We start from the raw sequence: 22,716 nt of genomic DNA, 5'->3' as shown, positions 1-22,716 counted from the left end.
TAATATGCATTTAAATGATTAGATACCAAGATATTTCCTACCTATAAGAGATGTGTGCAGAGGTACATATAATGGAGACCGATTTGGGGGCAATTATATCTTGGCTTTATTGAGCCTGTTTCTTTATCCAGGCAAAACATACAAAAAACAAACAAAATAACAAACCCCTATCCCTTTGTAAGGGCTAACTTTCTTCCCCAGATCCTGTCTGCAGGACTGGAGGGGTATTCCCATTACCAGCCTATCACCCCAAAGTCTCAGGAGGTACCTTAAGCAGGTGGCCCTCAATGCAGGTTCCTGGGTCCTCTGTGTCCAGAGAAAACAGGGAAGAAGGGGGGAGCAGGGGTCAGCAGTAAAACTTCATAAGACTCCTAATGGGAACCTACAAATGCTCACACCCTCAATGACATAAAGGAGAGTAAAACTTGAAAACCAGCAGTGGGGGGGGGGGGGGGGGGGGGTTAAAAAATGAATAGAACAACAATATACTACTTACACGGCCATGTGTAAGTACAGGCGCATAAAGGGTTCTTGTCTTTCAAACCAGCAGTGGGGGGGGGGGGGGTTAACAGATAGATAACAATTATATAATACTTACACGGCCATGTGTAAGTACAGGCTCATAAAGGGTTCTTTGTCAGGTGTGGCCTCTTAATAGAGTCCTCTATTCATCCATGTCATTCTGATGAGACGTTTTCAGATGACTGGATGATGTCACTGCCATGGGTCTCCACCAGACCCAGGAAAGAAATTGGAGCGAGTGTTCAAAATTAAAATTTATTAGAATGACATCAAATGTCCACTCACAAGTAGGGAAAGTCCGTGTCAGCAACTCAAGGGATCCAGCTCGACTCTTGCAAGCTCTAGTACTTCGCCTCCGCGTCCGGTGTGAAGAAAGCTGCACAGCTGGTAAAAATGAGTGTCGCCGGGTCACTACGGAAGCCTCCTCGTGACAATCCAAGAACAAAGATGGAGCAACGCGTTTCACCGTAAAACGGCTTCCTCAGGCTCAATTAAAGTGCTGGGTCTGTTCCCCATCTCTTAAATAGTGTTTGTAATTAGTCCCAACAGAATCTGATGTGTTAGGAATGCATAATCAGTTCGATTAGAAACCCTGCTGCTGCAATATAGGCTCATGCCTCATTGGCTGTCCTCCGTGATGACGTCACTATTCTTTATAAACAGATTGGCAGAAAATATGTATGCAAAGATCCCTCTCACTAAATGCATGGACTTAGTCATATATATTGGAAGCTGTTTAGAAACTGTTAAAATACCTTTCACATTCAAAATATACAATAGATAAACCTACATTGAAGAACCTTTTATAAACATAAAATCGAACTGTATTAACATCCGCATCACAGTCCATTGCAAATGGAATGGCAACCAAATCATGTTGTGTAATTGTCTTCAACTCCTTATCCATAAAGTAAAATTAAAATAATAATACAAATAAGTGAGATGGCTCAGGGAAATGTATGTCCCATATAAAAATCCATTGACATGTTCGAATTGTATCTATATACATAGAAATACTTTACACAATTGTGCATAATATCACAAAGCATATAAATGCGGTGTATTAGCATATTCAGTAAATGAGTAACAATAAATCGACCTATGGTAGTCTTAAACAGAGATGTTAGATAGGTTATACGCCCCCCTTTTTAGTATTAATTCTCCTTGGATACATAGTACAACCGTTGATTTATATAAATAACTTAAAATCCTAAGAACTAAAATATAAAAGATCTAGATGCTGTCAATAGACAGAGAGCATACATAAAATCATAACCAATAAGCACGCTATAGGATTCTGTTAATAGAGGGCATCAGTCAAAAAAATACAAACACCCATTTTTAATCACAGGTGTATAGGATAGAATAACATGAAATATGTATATATTTAATATCTCTATCTCTGCAGGTCAAATGTAAATAGCACCTTGACGGACAAAGGGGAGCTGAAATTCAGAAATAGACAGCTCAAAACACATGCCATAAACAGATAATTCACCCAAAAAAATTATTGTGGGACGCACAAGACCTTTGCGAGTCCGCATACTGGAGCACATGGGCAATATACGTAAACAGCTCCAGACACATAGTGTATCCCAACCCTTTAGTCTGGTGTATGGAGGCAACCCTAGTGGCCTGACCTTCAAAGGTATTGAAGCAGTAGCCACCAACTGGAGAGGAGGCGACAGGCTTAGGCGCCTCTGCCAGAGGGAGATCCATTGGATATACACACTGAAGACACTGGTCCCAAATGGACTAAATGTAGATATCGACTTGGGGGCTTTTATTTCACTTTTATACAACCTTTATCTGCTAGTCTATTTTATGAATGGGTTTATGGAATCGGGGTTATATATTATATGCATACATTGCTATATGGTGTCTGTTCACCCATGGTCCCTAGGGGCTGCTATTCATTAAAGTGGATTTATACTGAATGAGGCTTGAGGCCCTCCACTACTGTATATTGTTTCTGCTGCATGTATGGTAGATCTGATTATATACACGCTTGTTGCCTATTGGCACGCTGAAGTTTTTTTCTTATTGATCTCTCCAGACAGTAGTTGTATGAATCAATGTTTATTTAATTTTAAGACAACTGGATACTGAAGGGATAGTTTTTGGTAAACCTAATCCCTTTTTTGAAATCTTTTCTGTTATCCCTTTTTATGGTCGGTTACATCGTTATACCATTTCACACTGCATTTTTATGCTTTTTAATGTTTTTCAAAGTGTTTTTTAAAAAATGTTTTGGGTGAATTATCTGTTTATGGCATGTGTTTTGAGCTGTCTATTTCGGAATTTCAGCTCCCCTTTGTCCATCAAGGTGCTATTTACATTTGACCTGAAGAGATAGAGATATTAAATATATACATATTTCATGTTATTCTATCCTATACACCTGTGATTAAAAATGGGTGTTTGTATTTTGTTGACTGATGCTCTCTATTAACAGAATCCGATAGCATGCTTATTGGTTATGATTTTGTGTATGCGATCTGTCTATTGACAGCATCTAGATCTTTTATATTTTAGTTCTTAAGATTTGAAGTTATTTATATAAATCAACGGTTGTACTATGTATCCAAGGAGGATTAATACTAAAAAAAAGGGGGGCGTATAACCTAACATCTCTGTTTAAGACTACCATAGGTCGATTTATTGTTACTCATTTACTGAATATACTAATACACCACATTTATATGCTTTGTGATATTATGCACAATTGTGTAAAGTATTTCTATGTATATAGATACAATTCGAACATGTCAATGGATTTTTATATGGGATATACATTTCCCTGAGCCATCTCACTTATTTGTATTATAATTATAATTTTACTTTATGGATAAGGAGTTGAAGACAATTACACAACATGATTTGGTTGCCATTCCATTTGCAATGGACTGTGATGCGGATGTTAGTACAGTTCGATTTTAAGGTTATAAAAGGTTCTTCAATGTAGGTTTATCTATTTTGTATTTTGAATGTGAAAGGTATTTTAACAGTTTCTAAACAGCTTCCAATATATATGACTAAGTCCATGCATTTAGTGAGAGGGGTCTTTGCATACATATTTTCTGCCAATCTGTTTATAAAGAATAGTGACGTCATCACTGAGGACAGCCAATGAGGCATGAGCCTGTATTGCAGCAGCAGGGTTTCTAATCGAACTGATTATGCATTCCTAACACATCAGATTCTGTTGGGACTAATTACAAACACTATTTAAGAGATGGGGAACAGACCCAGCACTTTAATTGAGCCTGAGGAAGCCGTTTTACGGTGAAACGCGTTGCTCCATCTTTGTTCTTGGATTGTCACGAGGAGGCTTCCGTAGTGACCCGGCGACACTCATTTTTACCAGCTGAGCAGCTTTCTTCACACCGGACGCGGAGGCGAAGTACTAGCGCTTGCAAGAGTCAAGCTGGATCCCTTGAGTTGCTGACACAGACTTTCCCTACTTGTGAGTGGACATTTGATGTCATTCTAATAAGTTGTCATTTGAATTTTGAACACTCGCTCCAATTTCTTTTCTGGGTCTGGTGGAGACCCATGGCAGTGACGTCTTCCAGTCATCTGAAAACATCTCATCAGAAAGACATGGATGAATAGAGGAATCTATTAAGAGGCTACATCTGACAAAGAACCCTTTATGAGCCTGTACTTACACATGGTCGTGTAAGTATTATAAAATTGTTATCTATCTGTTAACCCCCCCACTGCTGGTTTGAAAGACAAGAACCCTTTATGAGCCTGTACTTACACATGGCCGTGTAAGTAGTATATTGTTATTCTATTCATTTTTTTAAACCCCCCCCCCCCCCCCCCCCCACTGCTGGTTTTGTAGTTTCACTCTCCTTTATGTCATTGAGGGTGTGAGCATTTGTAGGTTCCCATTAGGAGTCTTATGAAGTTTTACTGCTGACCCCTGCTCCCCCCCTTCTTCCGTTTTCTCTGTCTTTTGAGGGATCTAGGAAAGATCCCATAGGGGGTCTGAGAAGGTGGTCCTAACAACATTTACCACTGCGGATTCACTAAGAAGATTACCCACCCACCCTCAGCTGCCTCTCCTTCCTCCATCTCCGATCAGGACTTTGCTGACTATTTTAAGGAGAAGTTGGAATCCATACGGCAGAACATCCCGTTTCTTCCTCCCATCCAACACCTCTTCCTAACTCTCCTCCTGCCTTCCTTGACCCCTTTTCCACTGTCTCAGAGGAGGATGTGTCGCTGTTGACCACCTCTTCTCCCTCTACCACTTGCCTTCTTGACCCCATTCCCTCCCATCTCCTAAAACCTCTCGCTCCTACTATAATCCCTACGCTCACACACATTTTTAACTCTTCCCTCTACTCTGGTACCTTTCCCTCCTCCTTCAAACATACAGCAGTCATACCATTACTCAAAAACAGCAAGCTTGACCCTACCTGTCTTTCTAACTATTGACCTGTCTCCCTCCTGCCTTTTGCCTCTAAACTCCTTGAACGTCTTGTATTCTCTGGCTTGCTCCATTTTCTTAACACCTATTCTCTCCTAAACCCTCTACAATCTGGCTTCCGCACTGCTCACTCCACAGAAACAGCCCTCACTAAAATAACTGACGACCTCCATGCTGCCAAAGACAGAGGTCATTACACTCTGCTCATATTACTCGACCTCTCTGCAGCATTTGACACCGTGGACCACCCTCTTCTACTTCACATTCTCCATACTCTTGGTATTCCGAACAAAGCTCTATCCTGGATCTCATCCTACCTCTCCCATCGTACTTTCAGTGTCTCTTCTGCCAACACCTCCTCCTCCTCTATTGATCTCTCTGTGGGGGTACCCTAGGGCTGTCCTGGGACCTCTTCTCTTTTCTCTGTATACACTCTCTCTAGGTGACCTAATAACATCTTTTGGGTTTAATAATCACCTCTATGCTGACGACACACAAATATACTTTTTAACACCCGACCTTACACCTGCTGTACAAACCAAAGTTTCTGAATGTCTCTCTGCTATATCATCCTGGATGGCCCTCCGCCGCCTTAAACTCAACATGGCTAAAACAAAGCTCCTCATACTTCCTCCCAAACCTGGCCCTACTACCTCCTTCCACATTACTGTTGGAACTACAATCATTCACCCAGTAGCCCAAACACGCTGCCTAGGGGGGTCACACTCTACTATTCTCTCACATTCGCCCCTCACATTCAAAACATTTCTAAAACCTGTCGCTTTTTCCTCCGCAATATAACTAAGATACGCCCTTTCCTCTGTTGCTCGACTGCTAAAACTCTGACTCAGGCCCTCATTCTCTCCAGTCTTGATTACTGTAACCTCCTGCTGTCTGGCCTTCCTGCCTCTCACCTGTCTCCCCTACAATCTATCCTAAACGCTGCTGCCAGGATCACTCTACTCTTTCCTAGATCTGTCTCAGCATCTCCTGTCATGAAATCCCTCTCCTGGCTTCCGATCAAATCACGCATCTCACACTCCATTCTTCTCCTCACTTTTAAAGCTTTACACTCTTCTGCCCCTCCTTACATCTCAGCCCTAATTTCTCGTTATGCACCATCCAGACTCTTGCGTTCTTCTCAAGGATGTCTTCTTTCTACCCCCTTTGTATCTAAAGCCCTCTCCCGCCTTAAACCTTTTTCACTGACTGCCCCACACCTCTGGAATGCCCTTCCTCTCAGTACCCGAGTAGCACCCTCTCTATCCACCTTTAAGACCCACCTTAAGACCCACTTGCTTAAAGAAGCATATGAATAGCACTGTGGCTATTCTGAACACATGATACATAAAGCTTGGCCCCCTGCAGACGCACTTACCAGAACTTCCTCCTACTGTCTCTGTACGTTCTCCCTACCTACCAATTAGACTGTAAGCTCCTCGGGGCAGGGACTCCTCTTCCTTAATGTTACTTTTATGTCTAAAGCACTTATTCCCATGATCTGTTATTTATATTATCTGTTATTTATTTGATTACCACGTGTATTACTACTGTGAAGCGCTATGTACATTAATGGCGCTATATAAATAAAGACATACAATACAATTCCATTCATAGTTAGCGCCTGAAGTTTGTTTTGCTCCTCTGTATCCAGGAAATATAGGTGTCTGGGTGTCTTGACCTCAGCACAGCCTTTGTGCTCAAGACAGTGTCTGTGTGCAGGCTTCTCTGCTCTCCTATCAGCCCAAACGTGAACTCAGTAATCTCTCTCCTGTGTCTCATGAGGCTTTTTACTGAGCTCTCATTAGTCCAGGTGGAGACTAGTTAATTGAGTGGCTGCAATTAACTCTCTCTCTGCTGGATTCTCAGAGCTCTGAGGCTGCATTAAAAAGGGATAAGTCCTTGTAACAGTACCAATTAAACCAGCAGTAATTTTTAAAAACTCTGTGCTTTGTAAAACACTAGTAGATATTTTGATGAAGTGATACAACAAAAAGCAAAGTAAAAATCACAGTGGACACAAAAAAAAAAAGTTTTTATATCAGTTGTTGATGCGTCTTGGTTTTCTGGTTTTAGTCGGCGAGCATCGACTCCACAACAAATGGGTGAACATGCAATGTATTGAGCAAAAGTTCTCAAGCAACAGGAAAAAGATTAGTGTGCCAAATGGTTTAAACAGATTTCCCGACCCCTACCCCACACAAAGAACAAGTTTTAATTCAAATAAAGGATAGAAAGAGAGAGAAAGTGACTGGAGGACAGACCACACAAACGCATATATCCCCTTACATACTGCATACACAGTCTGAGCAAACAATCCCCAAAAGTTTATTCTGTATGTTTCAGAGACAAAGCGCAGAAACATGGACAGATGACCAAACATTCAATGATTTCCTACATATACATTTTGATTGCTCATAATGGCAGCAGCAGCAGATATCATGTAAATGAGACTATAAATCCAATTTAAAGGTGGTTGATGGTTGCAAATTTTTTTTAAGTTAAAGTAAAACAATTAAAAACTCCAAAAAACAAAAGCAGTCTGTGTTTGTATCCTGAACCGTGCAACATTACTCGACTTGAGATTCAGCATAGAAATATTGTCATTAACATACAGTACTAGGAGCTAGCCAGCTCAAAAACAGACTCAGATAAACTTGTACAGGAAATGTTTTAAAATATATTTTTTTTTTAGTGTTAAAAGCATGCAAGTTATTACTAACCTGGAGCCATATTTTCAATTTAAACATGAGCAATGTATTGGCTTTTTACATTGATTACATTTGAATAAAATAAAATATTCGATGCAATGACACTAAAGACTGGTGGAGAGACAAGTACATAAAAACCTGCAACCTTCTTTCCCCCTCAGTCTCGAACCAAATGTTGATGCCTCTGCACATACGTTTTGCATATCAAACTTGCACAAATCATCTTTTTGTTTAAAACGAAACATAATCAATACATTTTAGATTCTCCCCCGTAATAATATCTTTTAACACTGTAAAGTCCATCGTCTGTATAATATATTGCGCTTCCAGCAAACAAGCTGCTTCTAAGTAGGTCTGCTTTACAGCTAACCCTATTCTAGAAAGCGAGGAAAATACAAATGCATTTTGTTCCAGTTTACAATGATAAAAATATGAATTCACAATGTGTGTAAATGAGAGGTAAAAATGGAATAAAAAGATTCATATTAAAAACGTAACCACACATTAATAAATAGACACGCAGGACACAAATGCTTAGCAGCTGGTTTTAAACCTTTTCACTGCAGGAGGGGAAAGCGTTTGCCGATACCCCGCGAAAAGAAAAGAAGGTTTGTAGGGCAGGGTAGAGCAGGACTGTACAGGGAGCTGCTTCCAGGGTATGTTAATGTGAACAGCAGGGCAGCATTTACAAACCAAGCTCAACACAGACTTCCACTTCAAATATACAGTGTAAAACCTATGGTAACAAAATGATTGCAATATCTCATACTATTGCAATTAGTTTTTTTTCGAAATGGATCACATCCCAAGTAATTTCAGCTCAGCTGTCGATTGAGAAGCCTCTGTGTGCAACACTGATGTATCTACAGATTACCAGCGGCGAAAGAGCTAGCCACAGAGTCTCACTGCGAGTAACGGTGCAGGCAGGAACAGAAAACGTCGTATTGCCTTTGGTGACCAAGAAATAAATAAATGTAAAACTCTTTCAGATCCTGTAAAAAATAATGTTGCTTGGTCAACATTGGGTTGGGAGGGTGATGGGGCAAAAAGGCAGTGGAGGATGGTTGGCACGTCAGACATACAAGGAAAACATAGCCTAGGTTTTAATCAACCAATGACCATATCCCACCCCCCACCCCCCATCCCTGCCCGACGGAAAATAAAAAAAAATGTTTACGATGATGTGTCCGTAGGGTTAAACCGCAAGAGAAAACTGGTCCTGTTCTATGGGCTTTTTTACCCAGGCTCCTAGGCCTGCCTTCTGGAAGGCTTTGAAGACGCATTCTTTCGCAGACTGGTACTCTGTGGCTGACTGCTTGATATCATAATACAGATTGGGCTTCCCGACTTTAGACCTCAGGCTGGAAGACAACTGTGCAGGAAAAACAGAAGACACGGCAAAGGGTGACAAAGGCCATGGGACCTTCACATTCGTCAACTCCGTTCGGCTGGCGCTATCCACTTCCAGACCTTTAGTGGTCTGCCAGTTATGCTAGAAAGCCCCAAAACAGACCCTTTACCAGACTAGCTTTGGTGATTTTACAGAATCATGTACGTAAATTACCTTCAACGCAGCAGCAGCAGCAATGTTACTTTTACTTGTGTCTATAGGGAGCTAAAAAGGCCACTGAGGAACAGAAAATGTAACTGTTCTGAAGGACTTCACATTCTTTATAAAGCAGGAAGTCCCCAAAAATTATATTTTAGACTGATACTCACTCATTTCTGATTCTGCAAGCTCGCGCATGGTTGACTTCATTAGATAAAGTGCTGCTTGAAGATTTCACAAGCAGATGCGAGATTATTGTGGTCTAAACCTGTATGTCACTAGTGACACCTATTAGCGCATTAGCGTAACACTTCATGAAACTTGGGATAACATGGAGGATACCCACTCAAGCTAGAGTGAACTGTATGGAGCGAGCAGGTGCACTAGGGAAGAGCAGCGCTGAACAAAACACGGGAAGGAATGCGGAGGCAGAGAGTGCGCCATCAAGGTGCGGAGACTCCAGGAAGATCCCAGTAGCATGCACTCGTTGCTCGCTAAAAATATACGTGTGCAAAATAACCTGTCAGAGCGTGGCTGTACCTAAAAGAGTATAAAATATATGTCATTGGCGATTTGGTATTCATTTCCCTGGCTACTTGGAGATATATTTGGCACCTTTGATGCCAGTTGCTGCCACGGCAGCGGTTTACCGTCTTGCACTGCGTAGTGGCTATCCACTTACCTGGTGCATCTCTCATACATTTGTAGCACGAGTATATGGGGGGGGGCTCTGACCCCACTTTTTGGACAATAGCACCAGTTTGTGGTTACTCTACCCCTTCGTGCAGACCTTATATTTCCCTTGTGTTGGGAATCAGACCGAGGACTGGCGGAGGTGCAGAGATTAGGGTACCTTCCCATCCTTCTCCCACGTGCCACTTGTTCCCATTAGTCTCCCACCCTTTTCCATTCCTCTTATTCTACTGTGTGTAGGGGTATGTATCTAGCGCCAGTTAGTTATTGTCATGGAACAAGAATCACATTCCTGCCCGACCCCCCTTCTGCTTGTTAGCTCCTTAAGTTCAGCTGCAGGCATTGGTTCCACATACACACACTGTGCCTGTGTAACATGCAACAATGTTGCATTTCTTGCCTCTGAGCACGTAATCAGTGAACTGCTACTGCAGCTTCTCCAGTCCTCCCAGAACATGGACTTTCCCATGTTCTCCCCTGTCTTTTGCTGACAGTTAGTGCAGTCCCACTCAACCTTTAGTGTGACCCCTGCCCCTCACTTCCTTTTCCACCCTAGATCACAGTGAGTACAGACCTGTCTGCATCCACCCCTGGTAAGGCCTTTCTCTCTTACCATAGTCTAACCCCATAGAAGCATCCCACATAGAGAAGCACTCTCTGCCTACACTACACCTACAAGTTCCTGTGTTTTCTAATCCAGCAATAAAATTAAGAAAGACATTAAGGACTTGTCATGCTTTGGAAGAGGGAGGACATGAGTTGAGCTTACTGGAATCATTCATACATCATTCGTGACCCTGGTTCCAGGAAAGTAAGAGAGAGACCGTGTATTAGAGGTCTACGCAGAAGCTATCACTCACAGCCTTTATGCTACAAAAGTGCAGCTCTACACAGCTATACAGCAAACTGCTACAGCTTTCTGCAAAACAAGCAGCAGTTTAAACAGAACAGTGAAAAGATATCTGTGCCCTAAAGACACTTACAGGAGCTGCTACTCCAGACTCCATGACTACACAGAGCAGCGTCTGCAACTGCACACAGTCTGCAGCTTTCACAGACGTAGCTCAAACTGCACGGCAGCCTTGCAACAAACAGTGCTTCTCTCACCATTACCAACTGCCCTTTTCTCTGTCTGAGCCCACCCGCTGCACAGCCCCACAGTGAGGAGCCAACGGACACCTGTAAGTACAGCTACCCCAACGCTGCACGCTGCAGGACACCGCTCGGCATCATCTGAGACAGACGCCCATCGCTGACAAGGTAAAAGACCGCACGCCACACGCACTGGCAAAGGCCTACACACACCTACAGCATGGCAGAACTCAGAGCCTCACCAGACATCACGCAGGAAAGCGATCTCTCAGACACAGAGACCGCTGCGCAGCTGCAACAGGCGCAGGCAGGCGCAAGGCCCAAACGGACAGTCACACTGACACAAAAGGCCCGCGAAAAATACGAGACTGACATTGAAGCGCACCGCGCTAAATTAGAGTTGGCCTGGAACACTACCACACTTGGGATACGCAATGTCGCCGCCGCTGGCAATTCCGTGCAACAGCTCGAGCAGGCAATAACTCAATTAAAGATAGATCACCTATGCTACCAAGAGCTATCAGAGGCATACGTCACTTACCTGGCCAGGGCTAACACCGGTGAAAGCCTGCAAGAAAGGGACTTACAGCTCAATATTGACTTGACACGTGACAGCCGCGTGCGAACCTCTATCACGGAAGCCGAGAGTAAGAGGAAAGACCTTTTGCTGGAAACCGCATCGCAGCGCTCAAGCACATCCAGGCACTCATCAAGGTCAGCAAGATCAGCGCAGTCTAACGCGTCCAGCGCAAGCACAAACGCTACCAAAGCGCGAGCCGCCGCAGAGGCCGCACGTGCCAGGGCTGAATATAGTCGCAGAGAGGCAGCCGTAAGGACAGAAAGAGCGCGCATAGAAGAGGAGGAGCAGAATGCCGCCGCCACCGCCGCTGCCACTGCCACTGCTGCCAATGCCGCCGCCGCTGCCGCCGCTGCCAATGCCGCCGCTGCTGCTACCGCCGCCGCTACAAATGCCGCCGCTGCCGCGGCGCGTAAAAAGGCCAAATTGGACGCGAATCTAGAGGCACTTAATCAAGAGAAGGAAGCCGCCGCCGCCATAGCCCAAGCTGAAGTCCTAGAAGCAGCCGCGCAACAGGATGGCGGGGAGCTACCGTACAGACGGATTGCCTCAGAGGATCCAGCCCGACGCACTGAAGACTACGTAAGGAGCCTCTTCAGTGTAAACACCAGCGCACCATCTCAACACGGATGGAGCGACTCCACAGATACCGAAGACCTGCTAGGCCCACGAGGAGAAGATGCCGTTCCTGCAATGGCACATGCTGCCTGGGATAGCCACAGCCACAACAGTGATCCACACGCAGGCGCGCACACGGATGCACCACAATGGGCTCGCCATCCAGGTACACCCACGCGGGAGAAAACAGCCCCTCACACTAGGCAGCAGCCATCACGCGTCCACGCCAAGGAAGAGGCGACCGCACAGACCGTCCCAGCAACTACCTCAGAACGGGGCAAACGCGCCAACGTCTCAGGTCTGACAGACATAGCCAAGTACATGATCCGGTGCGACTTGGTGCACGCAGGACTCATCAGCTTCGACGACCGGCCTGAGAACTACCGGACGTGGAAGTTCACGTTCAAAGACGCAATCGACAGCTTGGACTTCTCAGCAAGGGAAGAGCTCAACCTGTTAGTCAAGTTCCTGGGGAACGTATCCAGGGAGCAAGCGCAGAGACTTCGGACGGCAAACGCGCATCAACCCCAAGTAGGTCTTGACCTAGTGTGGGAAAGGCTAGAAGAGTCCTATGGCAGCCCCGAAGCAGTCGAAGATTCACTCTTCAAAAGAATCGAGAGCTTCCCCAAGATCACAACTAAAGACTACTCGAAGTTACGAGATCTTGGAGACCTGCTGCAAGAACTGGAGTTCGCAAGGAAAGACCATTCCTTAATAGGTCTCAACGCCCTAGATTCAGCTCGTGGAGTTAGACCCATCCTGGAGAAGCTACCCTTCAACCTCCAAGAAAGGTGGCTTTCACAAGGTTCCAAATACAAAAGGGAGAAGCAGGTTGTCTTCCCCCCATTCTCATTCTTCGTGAGCTTCATCCGCGAAGCGGCAAGGACAAGGAACGATCCCAGTTTCATCTTAGGTGCGCAAACCACATACAGTGCGAGCAGCCTGAAGAACGAGAGACCAGCGACGAGATATGGTAAACCCCAAACACCCATCTCGGCCCGCAGGACGGACGTGCCTCCCACGACCCAAACTACTCCCGATCAGTCGGTCGCCGGAGATAAGGAACCAAGGGACCCAAACAGGGAATGTCCCATACACAAGAAGCCACACCCACTCAACAAGTGCTTTGGGTTCAGGATGAAGTCCCTAGAGGAACGCAAGAGGTTACTTGGAGAATTCGGAGTCTGCTTCAAGTGCTGCGGTTCCACTACCCATCTAGCCAGGGACTGTAAGGAAGAGATCAAATGCACAGTGTGCGAGAGTGACAAGCACGTGACAGCGTTACACCCAGAGGCGATGACACTCCACCAACTCAAGAACCCATCCTCCATAGCGGAGCATGGCGGAGAGAAAGAAGAAGGAGAGTCAACATCCGTCACATCTCAGCGCACCGAAGTTTGCGGAAAAGAAGGTGACAAAATGTCCTGCTCCAAAATATGCCTTGTCGCAGTGCACCCCCAGGGACAACCTGAGAAGGCTATTCGGATGTACGCAATCCTCGACGACCAGAGCAACCGATCACTGGTCAGGTCAGAGTTCTTCGACATGTTTAACATACAAGATGGTGCTTCTCCTTACACTCTCAGAACGTGCGCAGGGCAAATGGAGACCACAGGGAGAAGAGTGAATGGCTACACCATATGCTCAATAGACGGCAAAGTGAACATGCCCCTTCCCACACTCATCGAGTGCAACCACATGGCCACAAACAGGGACGAGATACCCACACCAGACGTGGCACTCCATTACCCCCACCTCAAAGGAATAGCCAACCACATCCGGCCGGTGGAACAAGACGCCAAGATCCTGCTGCTGCTCGGTAGGGACATCATGAGGGTACATAAAGTCCGTAAACAGCACAACGGACCCCACAACGCGCCATACGCCCAAAGACTCGACCTAGGATGGGTGATAGTGGGCAACTCATGCACTAACAAAGAGCACGGGCAAGACTACGTTGATGCCCGCAGAACGGAGGTGACAGAATGTGGACACACATCTCTCTCTGAACCATGTCTTGGCCATTTCCAAGTGACCGAAGGGCCAAGTGAAGAGGAAAGACAAGGTCATACCCCTGAGACCAACAAAGACATCCTCACGCCGATGGGATGCGACAATGGCTTAGGATGCTCAGCAGTCCAGACAGCCAAGGATGATGAGTCGACTCCACCGAAGGAAGAGAGTAACCTCCCAAAGGTGACCGACAAAGGGATCGTCCTAAAAACAACAAACAATCAGACAATACTCCCGCGAGCAAGGGCACAATTAAGACGTACAGTTGTTCCTCTCCACAGAGTATCAAGCAACAGAGCAACCAATTGCCACGGCTGGCATAGCCGCAAAAGATTGCGCCCCACAGGCGAAGCCACAGTGTCAAAAGGACTGTTCGTTCAAACACGTAAAAGGGGACAGTTGCAGAGACATTTCCCAAAAGGATTTACAAGGACAAAAGAGACTGTTCTTCGTCATGTCCAGGGAGAAAACAACCTCCCGATGGCAGTCAACAAAGAAACACAAAAGCGTTTCACCAAACTACACGGAGATGTTCTCGTGCAAGAGAAATGTACCGATGAACTACGGTGCACAGCGTTCCAGACAACAAGGAACGATGACAAACAAACACCATCGAGGGAAGATAGAGGATTCCCGAGGTTAACTGTCAAGGAGCTCTCTAAAGACGGACTAAGCAGTCGGGTGACTCCGCTACCATTCCGTTCACCAAGGAGGCGCTTCCCAAACAATGGAGAACATGCCATCTCTAGGTTCACCTCGCACCTCTGCGGCCCACAAAGGGAACCAGAGACCAAAAACAACTTTGTGGTCTTCATCCAGAAGATATTCTTTACCGGCCACGCAAAGCCAGCACCTCTAATGGCGGAAGGCGAAGAATGTCGGTACCTCCAATCACCTGGGGCCTACCACCCTCAGGAACCCGATCAAATCCGGGTAATGTTCAACCCCAGCGCTCAGCTTCAGGGAGTCTCCCTGAACGACGCCCTCTTTATTGGATTACATTCGACAACCAGTTTTCCAGGGACAGTAATCCGCTCCCACAAGGAGCCAAAAGCCCTCTCCTTCTGCCAAACGCCGGGTGATAGAGCAACAGGCTGCCACGGCTGGTATGCCTACAAGGGGATACACTCTGTGGGTGAAACTACAGAGACAAAAGGACTGCTCTCTTACAAGACTAAAAGGAAACAGTGCCAGAGACTTTTATACAAAGACATTGTGGTGCAACCAGCAAACCTGGAGCTGTGCATCTACCCTGCATCCTTTGCCAAAGAACCTTGGCCAAGGGACCTTGATACCAGTGATACCGGCCGGTGTCACATCGCTATGTGGACATGGACTCTTGCATTGTTCGAGAATGTGATGTTATCTTTGTTATGCATTGCACATATGTTCCACATATTCCAGTTATATAGTGGTATCTCCAGATACCAGACGAGGAGTGTCATGGAACAAGAATCACATTCCTGCCCGACCCCCCTTCTGCTTGTCAGCTCCTTAAGTTCAGCTGCAGGCATTGGTTCCACATACACACACTGTGCCTGTGTAACATGCAACAATGTTGCATTTCTTGCCTCTGAGCACGTAATCAGTGAACTGCTACGGCAGCTTCTCCAGTCCTCCCAGTTAATGGACTTTCCCATGTTCTCCCCTGTCTTTTGCTGACAGTTAGTGCAGTCCCACTCAACCTTTAGTGTCACCCCTGCCCCTTACTTCCTTTTCCACCCTAGATTACAGTGAGTACAGACCTGTCTGCATCCACCCCTGGTAAGGCCTTTCTCTCTTACCATAGTCTAACCCCATAGAAGCATCCCACATGGAGAAGCACTCTCTGCCTACACTACACCTACAAGTTCCTGTGTTTTCTACTCCTGCAATAAAATTAAGAAAGACATTAAGGACTTGTCATGCTTTGGAAGAGGGAGGACATGAGTTGAGCTTACTGGAATCATTCATACATCATTCGTGACCCTGGTTCCAGGAAAGTTATTTAACTGTGACTCCCATCCCCCACTCCACCGGATATATTTGCATGTTGGTTCTCTATGAGCTACTATTTCTTTATAGCCATTTATGCTGTTTGCATTGAGCCAGACACCGGTGGCTCTGTAGTTTTGCTTTTATTGGTCCCCTCTCTTATCTTCATATATTATTACATTTGTTTTTAATACATTCATTTTACACAACATTGCTTTGGGACACTCATTTGTCCTGATCACCTGTGGGCCTTCACGGCACAGCCTTGGTCACTCTTTAGGTACAGCCACGCTCCGACGGGTTATTTTCCCACACGTATATTTCTAGCGAGCAACGAGTGCATGCTACAGGGATGTTCCTGTGTCTCCCCACCTTGGTGCATGCTACAGGGATGTTCCTGTGTCTCCCCACCTTGGTGCATGCTACAGGGATGTTACTGTGTCTTCCCACCTTGGTGCATGCTACAGGGATGTTCCTGTGTCTCCCCACCTTGGTGCATGCTACAGGGATGTTCCTGTGTCTCCCCACCTTGGTGCATGCTACAGGGATGTTCCTGTGTCTCCCCACCTTGGTGCATGCTACAGGGATGTTCCTGTGTCTCCCCACCTTGGTGCATGCTACAGGGATGTTCCTGTGTCTTCCCACCTTGGTGCATGCTACAGGGATGTTCCTGTGTCTCCCCACCTTGGTGCATGCTACAGGGATGTTCCTGTGTCTCCCCACCTTGGTGCATGCTACAGGGATGTTCCTGTGTCTCCCCACCTTGGTGCATGCTACAGGGATGTTCCTGTGTCTCCCCAGCTTGGTGCATGCTACAGGGATGTTCCTGTGTCTCCCCACCTTGGTGCATGCTACAGGGATGTTCCTGTGTCTCCCCAGCTTGGTGCATGCTACAGGGATGTTCCTGTGTCTCCCCACCTTGGTGCATGCTACAGGGATGTTCCTGTGTCTCCCCAGCTTGGTGCATGCTACAGGGATGTTCCTGTGTCTCCCCACCTTGGTGGGGCACTCTTTGCCTCAGGATTCATTCCCTTGTTTAACTTCATGAAACTTACCTTTGCATGAATACGCATCCATCGACTGTACAGAGCATGCTTACACAGGCGCGATGCCCGACCCATTTCATCTTTTCCAGTAGTAGCATTAATAACTTCAAGGCCCGAGTCTCCCACTGCCCAGTTGACACTAAAACTAGGAGCCTTGCCAGGCTGACGGGCTTCAGCATTGCTAATCCCTAGGAGGGAAAAAATTACATTAGAAGGATCCCGTTGCAAACAAGTTGATTTGGATAAACTGCCAAAAAAATAGTATGATAAATACACTTATGATGGAAAGTTTTAGTACAAGTGATAGTACTAGGGGGATCTGCTTTCCTTTTTTAATCAGTCACTAAATCATTGCTTCTTTTTTAAACCATTTTAACCACTAATTATGCAACACTACATTTAATTTGAAACCTTCCTTTTCTTCCATTAGAACACAGGCACGAGCTAAAAAATATGCAGATTTTTTACTGTATCATTATATGGAGGTTGAAAGCGCAATTAAACCAGCAAATAATAACCATGCTCGTAATAATAATTAGCCCAAACAAGACTTACCGCTAAGTAAGGGTTTGTTGAGAGCATAGAGTGGTGGTAGATCTTCTATATCTGATATTCGTTGGTATACTGCCCTTGAGAGGTGGTCACCATGGTATAAGCTGCCCAGGATGATACTTGAGAAGTAAATTGGCTCAACAAAGAGGCTAAACATGGATCCTTGAATCCCCACAATGTTCCACCTAGATTGTATGATTGGTCAGATGTTATACATTTCTTAGAACATCTGTTGATTATATGGATACTGAAATATTTTGGCCGGCGTGCGAACACACACACACACACACACACACACACACACACACACACACACACACACACACACACACACACACACACACACACACACACAAATTAGACACTCAAGGAAGATGCAAACAGGTGTTCTAAGTACACACTACTGCCCAAAAAGTTGGCAGTCCAGCACACACTAAAAAAAAAAAAATTGTCTTGACACTCATTTGCAAAAGTAAAAAAAACAAACAAATATCTAATATATTGTGGAAGACATGTAGGATACTAACAAATAGAAATAATAATAATAAAAAAATAGCCCAATGCATTTCCCCCAAAATGTACTTTCCCAAGGACCTTCCCTTTGAGAACGCCCTCTGTGGGTGAAACGCGTTGGATGTCAGATATGTCGAGACCCTTTTTTACTGATGTACAGGATAAGTGCTGCACACCAAATTTTTTTTTTTTTTTTAAATACAATTACCAGTGCTCTTGTCAATTAACGAAAGGCTGCATCCAATCCTAGCATACAAGATGAAAGATGGAAGACAGGGCACACGGATTAGAAAAATAACAAATGAATTTATTAAGCTAACACAACGTTTCGACCGCAATGGTCTTTATCAAGTGCATGTGGCTTAATGACCAAACCCCAAATGGCCCCTTATATAATGCTATATTGGCAAAAGCACCAGAATGCTCAAAACCCCGATTCATAGAGCACAAGAGCAAAATCGGGCTTCGTGCTGAAGATCCTGCTCTTATAAAACACTGCTCTGACTTCAGCCACACAGTGTCTTCTCTCAGGGTAATGGGGATTGAGAATATCAAAAAGGCTAAAGCAGGGAGAGATAAGGATGTTTTATTATTACGTGAGGCATATTGGATACACACTTTACACAGTATATCCTAATGGATTAAATTACTTCTTGTCCCTTAGCTGTTTTATTAAAGATAGATAAACATTGCTCCAGTGTTGCTGTAACTGTTTTTATTAGTGATGCTGCCACTGTTTGCTGTTACCGCTATGGATATGCCCATATCTATATTCCTGTTTGATTTCGTTATAGCCATTGGATATAATTTGACCACATTTTTAAAGTTTTTTTTCCCACTGGTCACATTAGTTTTTAGTATCCTGGGAAAGTCCCTGTTTTATCACCTTTGTTTATATAGTCCCCTTTTTTGTCCCTTTGTTTCATGTACACGGATCAAAAGTGTATGTTTACATCCAGACGATCATCACCTCCGTTACCAAGGGATACCGGACGCCACAGTAGTGGATCAAAGCATTGATGATGTGGGATCAGATGACCCAGATGCCACCAAATCGGAGTCATGAAGCGAGATGACGTCATGGAAATCGGAAGACCAAGAGGCATGACACGCAGCGCTAAGGAGCCGTGACACGCAGCGCAAGGAGGTTCCAGGAGATGACAAGGTTGCGTTCCACAACCCGAGACGGATGATGACGTCGGGGATCATGATCACGTGACATTGCGGACATAGGATTATTTACTGGATGTTCTAGTGGACACTATATAAATTAGATAGTAGGGTCTTTCTTCACATCAGATAAGACATCGCTTCTTGATGATGAGGAGGTAGCACCACACACGTATTTTTAGGTTGATTGAATAGTGAGCATTTTGGGTATTGTGGGTGTTATATAAGGGCCCATTTGGGATTTGATCATTAAGCCTCTTGCACTTGATAAAGACCATTGTGGTCGAAACGTTGTGTTAGCTTAATAAATTAATTTGTTATTTTTCAAATCCGTGTGCCCTGTCTTCCATCTTTCATCATGTATTGTAATACACCTGCAGAAACCAAAAGTTTAGAAAACGAATCCAACATACCAGAAAACCCAACATTTGGTCTTAGATATTAACTAATTGAGAAAATATTGTGCCAATGACATTAACATTTCGTACTGTGAGGAAATTGAACAATCTATCCTGCATTAGCTTTAGAAAACATTAACATTTTACTCAGATTAGGCTTCAAATCACAAATCTCTGTTTGATCAGGCATTGGTTTTCTTAATCCTTTTTAATCCTATCTTCATCACAATTAAAAGGGCAACCAAAAGTGATATTAATTAATATTCTAATCGACGTGAATGTGGACTTTGGAAGACAATGCGTGCTGAATTTACCATGCTAGGGATTTGATTTTACATCCTGAAATGATCCGATTGTTGGAGCAGGTCTTTAAATCCTCACCTTGCTATCTTGTCACTGCAAGACATGGTAAGCAACCTCTCTCCTTGCAACACACCGTCCCATGTCTGGATGGTGTTGCTGGACCTGACTGGAATGGTTCCTTCTCCAGACTCGATCTTGGTCCGAAGCTGTCCTCTCGCCTTACGGTTTGGGTGGCGGTCCCCTTGATCTGTGAAGAATGTAAATGTTAAAAATTACCGGGGACATTTACACTGATGGTATCTGATGAAATCAAAGCAGTAAAAGAAAAAAAAATATATATTTTTTTTTAAAGGATAAAATATATATATCCTTTGTATTGGTAGATTCAACCATTCACTGCAATTGGTACATTCAAATCCCTGCTACATTGTTGGTGCTTTCGGTCATAAAAAAAATCTCAGACATCTCCAACCAAGCATCTCTAAAGTTTGGTACAACTTTTGATAACGGAAATGATCACGGTCAAGTCTGTTGTATGCAGTGCGCCTGCAGGTTGAAGAATTGAGGACGCGTGGTAATTTCCTACGCTCATTAAGCACCAGGGGTCAGGGTGATAATTAGTATCAGCTCAGAGAACCACCACTAAGCCAAGACTTAAATAAAAAATAAATAATATATATATCTATCTTTCATACCTTCTTGCCCAGCCTCATGTGGGGAGAAAATGCGAGCATCTCCACAGGGTGATGTGCTGATATACAAATGAAACTGGACATTATCCTTCAGTTTGAATCCCCCTCGGTCAGCCTTCATAAATATGGACTTTTGCTGATCTTCTTTAGTGCTGAAAATAGAAAGGTGTGTGTTACGGAAAAACATATTTTCAGCAAGATGATGAACCAAGTCATATTTTCAGTAAAGTCTTCACGTATATGGGCGGTGAGGAGCTAAACTCCTATTATCTGATTTAGCAGCAAGGGAATTGGGGTTACAGACTTACATGGTGTTGAATTGGTTAGCCAATTCCCTGCCACAGGATTTGCAAGAAATTGTCGAAATCTTCCGGCGGTGAAAATGTTAATGCACATTTTGCTATTTTAGCAGTATTTCGTTATAGTATACTTTATTTAAACTACACCTCAGAGGCTTTATTTTGTATTGAACTGTAAAGCCCTTAAAATTATCTACCCAAAGCTATTCTAAACCATACTTCTATTTGCTACCTCCTTCCTGCAGGAGATTGAAAGTAGATAATTCAATTTTCTCATGAAAGAGTTTCAAATGGTTGGTTTACCCAAATCAGTACACGCACCTTCAAAATCTAAAGGAATAAAACCACTCTACTTATTTGGTTCCACTTATAACGATTGCTTTCATTCTGTTCAAAAGACCTCAAATACCTAAGATTTAGATGCTGGGATTCACCGCTCCGCCACAGTTGAGAGCAGACAAATGCCATTCACCAGCACGGCACCTGTCTAACAGTGCATCAATAAAAACAGCATCATTATGGGGAACTGACAATTGCCATATCTTTATCAGCAATCCTTTTCTCTAAATGTCACCCTACCTGAATACCTCAATTTTTTCTTAAAATACTGTATGTCAACATGCAAGATGCTGCTGCAAAAAGGTTAGGTGGCCAGACAAAATATGTTTTTTGCTCACCTTATAAATAGTTCAAGTTGTGTGTAGAGGAATGTAAGCAAAGACCTGCGAGCTATAATTTCTGCATGACAGTCATTTAGGGCGAGGCCCCGGTCACTCATATACTCCCCGTTGATGCACTTTGTCCCTGTGGAAACGCAGATGACCTGGGCATCTTTCACATCGGTACCTAGGAAACGGTTTAGAAACAGTAGATGTAGGTAACTCACAGTTTACTCCAAAAGCACGTTATGGAAAGGACTAAAATCGCAAATTTAACCAAAACATCATGACGATTGGTAGATCATGTCCTTTTACAGATTGCCATAATGTACCTGTTGTCATGACAATTCCAGCAAGAACTTTTCGTCGCGCGTGTGGCGATGTGAAGTTATCAGTCAGGTCGCTGAATTTATCCACGACTAAGCGTGAAACGGCATCAGCCAGAACCTGAAAGACAAAAAAAAGGAGCAAAAACTTATCAAGTTGTACTGAACTGTCCCATCCAGGTCTCACACTGGTTCTCTAATCAAATTAGTCACTTAAACAGAGTCCAATAATCACCTATTAAAAACAAAAAAATACATTGTGATGTTGCCCTATTAAAGCTGCAGACCAAGCAATGTCCTACGTGTGTTTTTTTTAATACATCAGTTCTGCACTATGAGAAAATACGTGCAGCATTTTTTTTTGTTTTAAAACAACTGAATGACATTTTGTATTATAATGTAACAAGCATTTTTTGTTTCTATAGCAACCATTTACAAAGTCACATCCCCTTCCTCTTCTGAAACAGACTCTAGCACACCCATTTTTGAGCCCTGCCCTCTCTCTAGCAGTGCACCAATTGTATCTAGTGACTGCCTGATCACATGATCTTCCCCACAGAACTTTGCA

At 44.1% G+C, this 22,716-nt stretch overlaps 1 protein-coding gene across 4 annotated transcripts in view; it reads right to left on the bottom strand.

Moving 5' to 3' along the window:
* Positions 1–6,430: 6,430 nt before the first annotated feature.
* ADARB1 (adenosine deaminase RNA specific B1) overlaps positions 6,431–22,716 on the bottom strand; it is a 105,730-nt gene continuing 89,444 nt past the window's right edge. For all 4 annotated transcript variants that reach the window (XM_075607145.1, XM_075607144.1, XM_075607142.1 and 1 more), the window contains exons 5-11: positions 22,155–22,269; positions 21,841–22,009; positions 20,868–21,016; positions 20,251–20,419; positions 17,792–17,973; positions 17,246–17,424; positions 6,431–9,046 (exon numbers count right to left, since the gene is read on the bottom strand). In XM_075607145.1, the coding sequence (XP_075463260.1) occupies positions 8,870–9,046; positions 17,246–17,424; positions 17,792–17,973; positions 20,251–20,419; positions 20,868–21,016; positions 21,841–22,009; positions 22,155–22,269 (1,140 nt within the window). In that variant the 3' untranslated portion in view covers positions 6,431–8,869. The remainder of the gene's footprint in view (positions 9,047–17,245; positions 17,425–17,791; positions 17,974–20,250; positions 20,420–20,867; positions 21,017–21,840; positions 22,010–22,154; positions 22,270–22,716) is intronic.

The sequence above is a fragment of the Ascaphus truei genome, chromosome 7 (assembly GCF_040206685.1).
Source record: "Ascaphus truei isolate aAscTru1 chromosome 7, aAscTru1.hap1, whole genome shotgun sequence".
NCBI classification, from domain to species: domain Eukaryota; kingdom Metazoa; phylum Chordata; class Amphibia; order Anura; family Ascaphidae; genus Ascaphus; species Ascaphus truei.
This window is presented reverse-complemented; position numbering and strand designations above follow the sequence as displayed.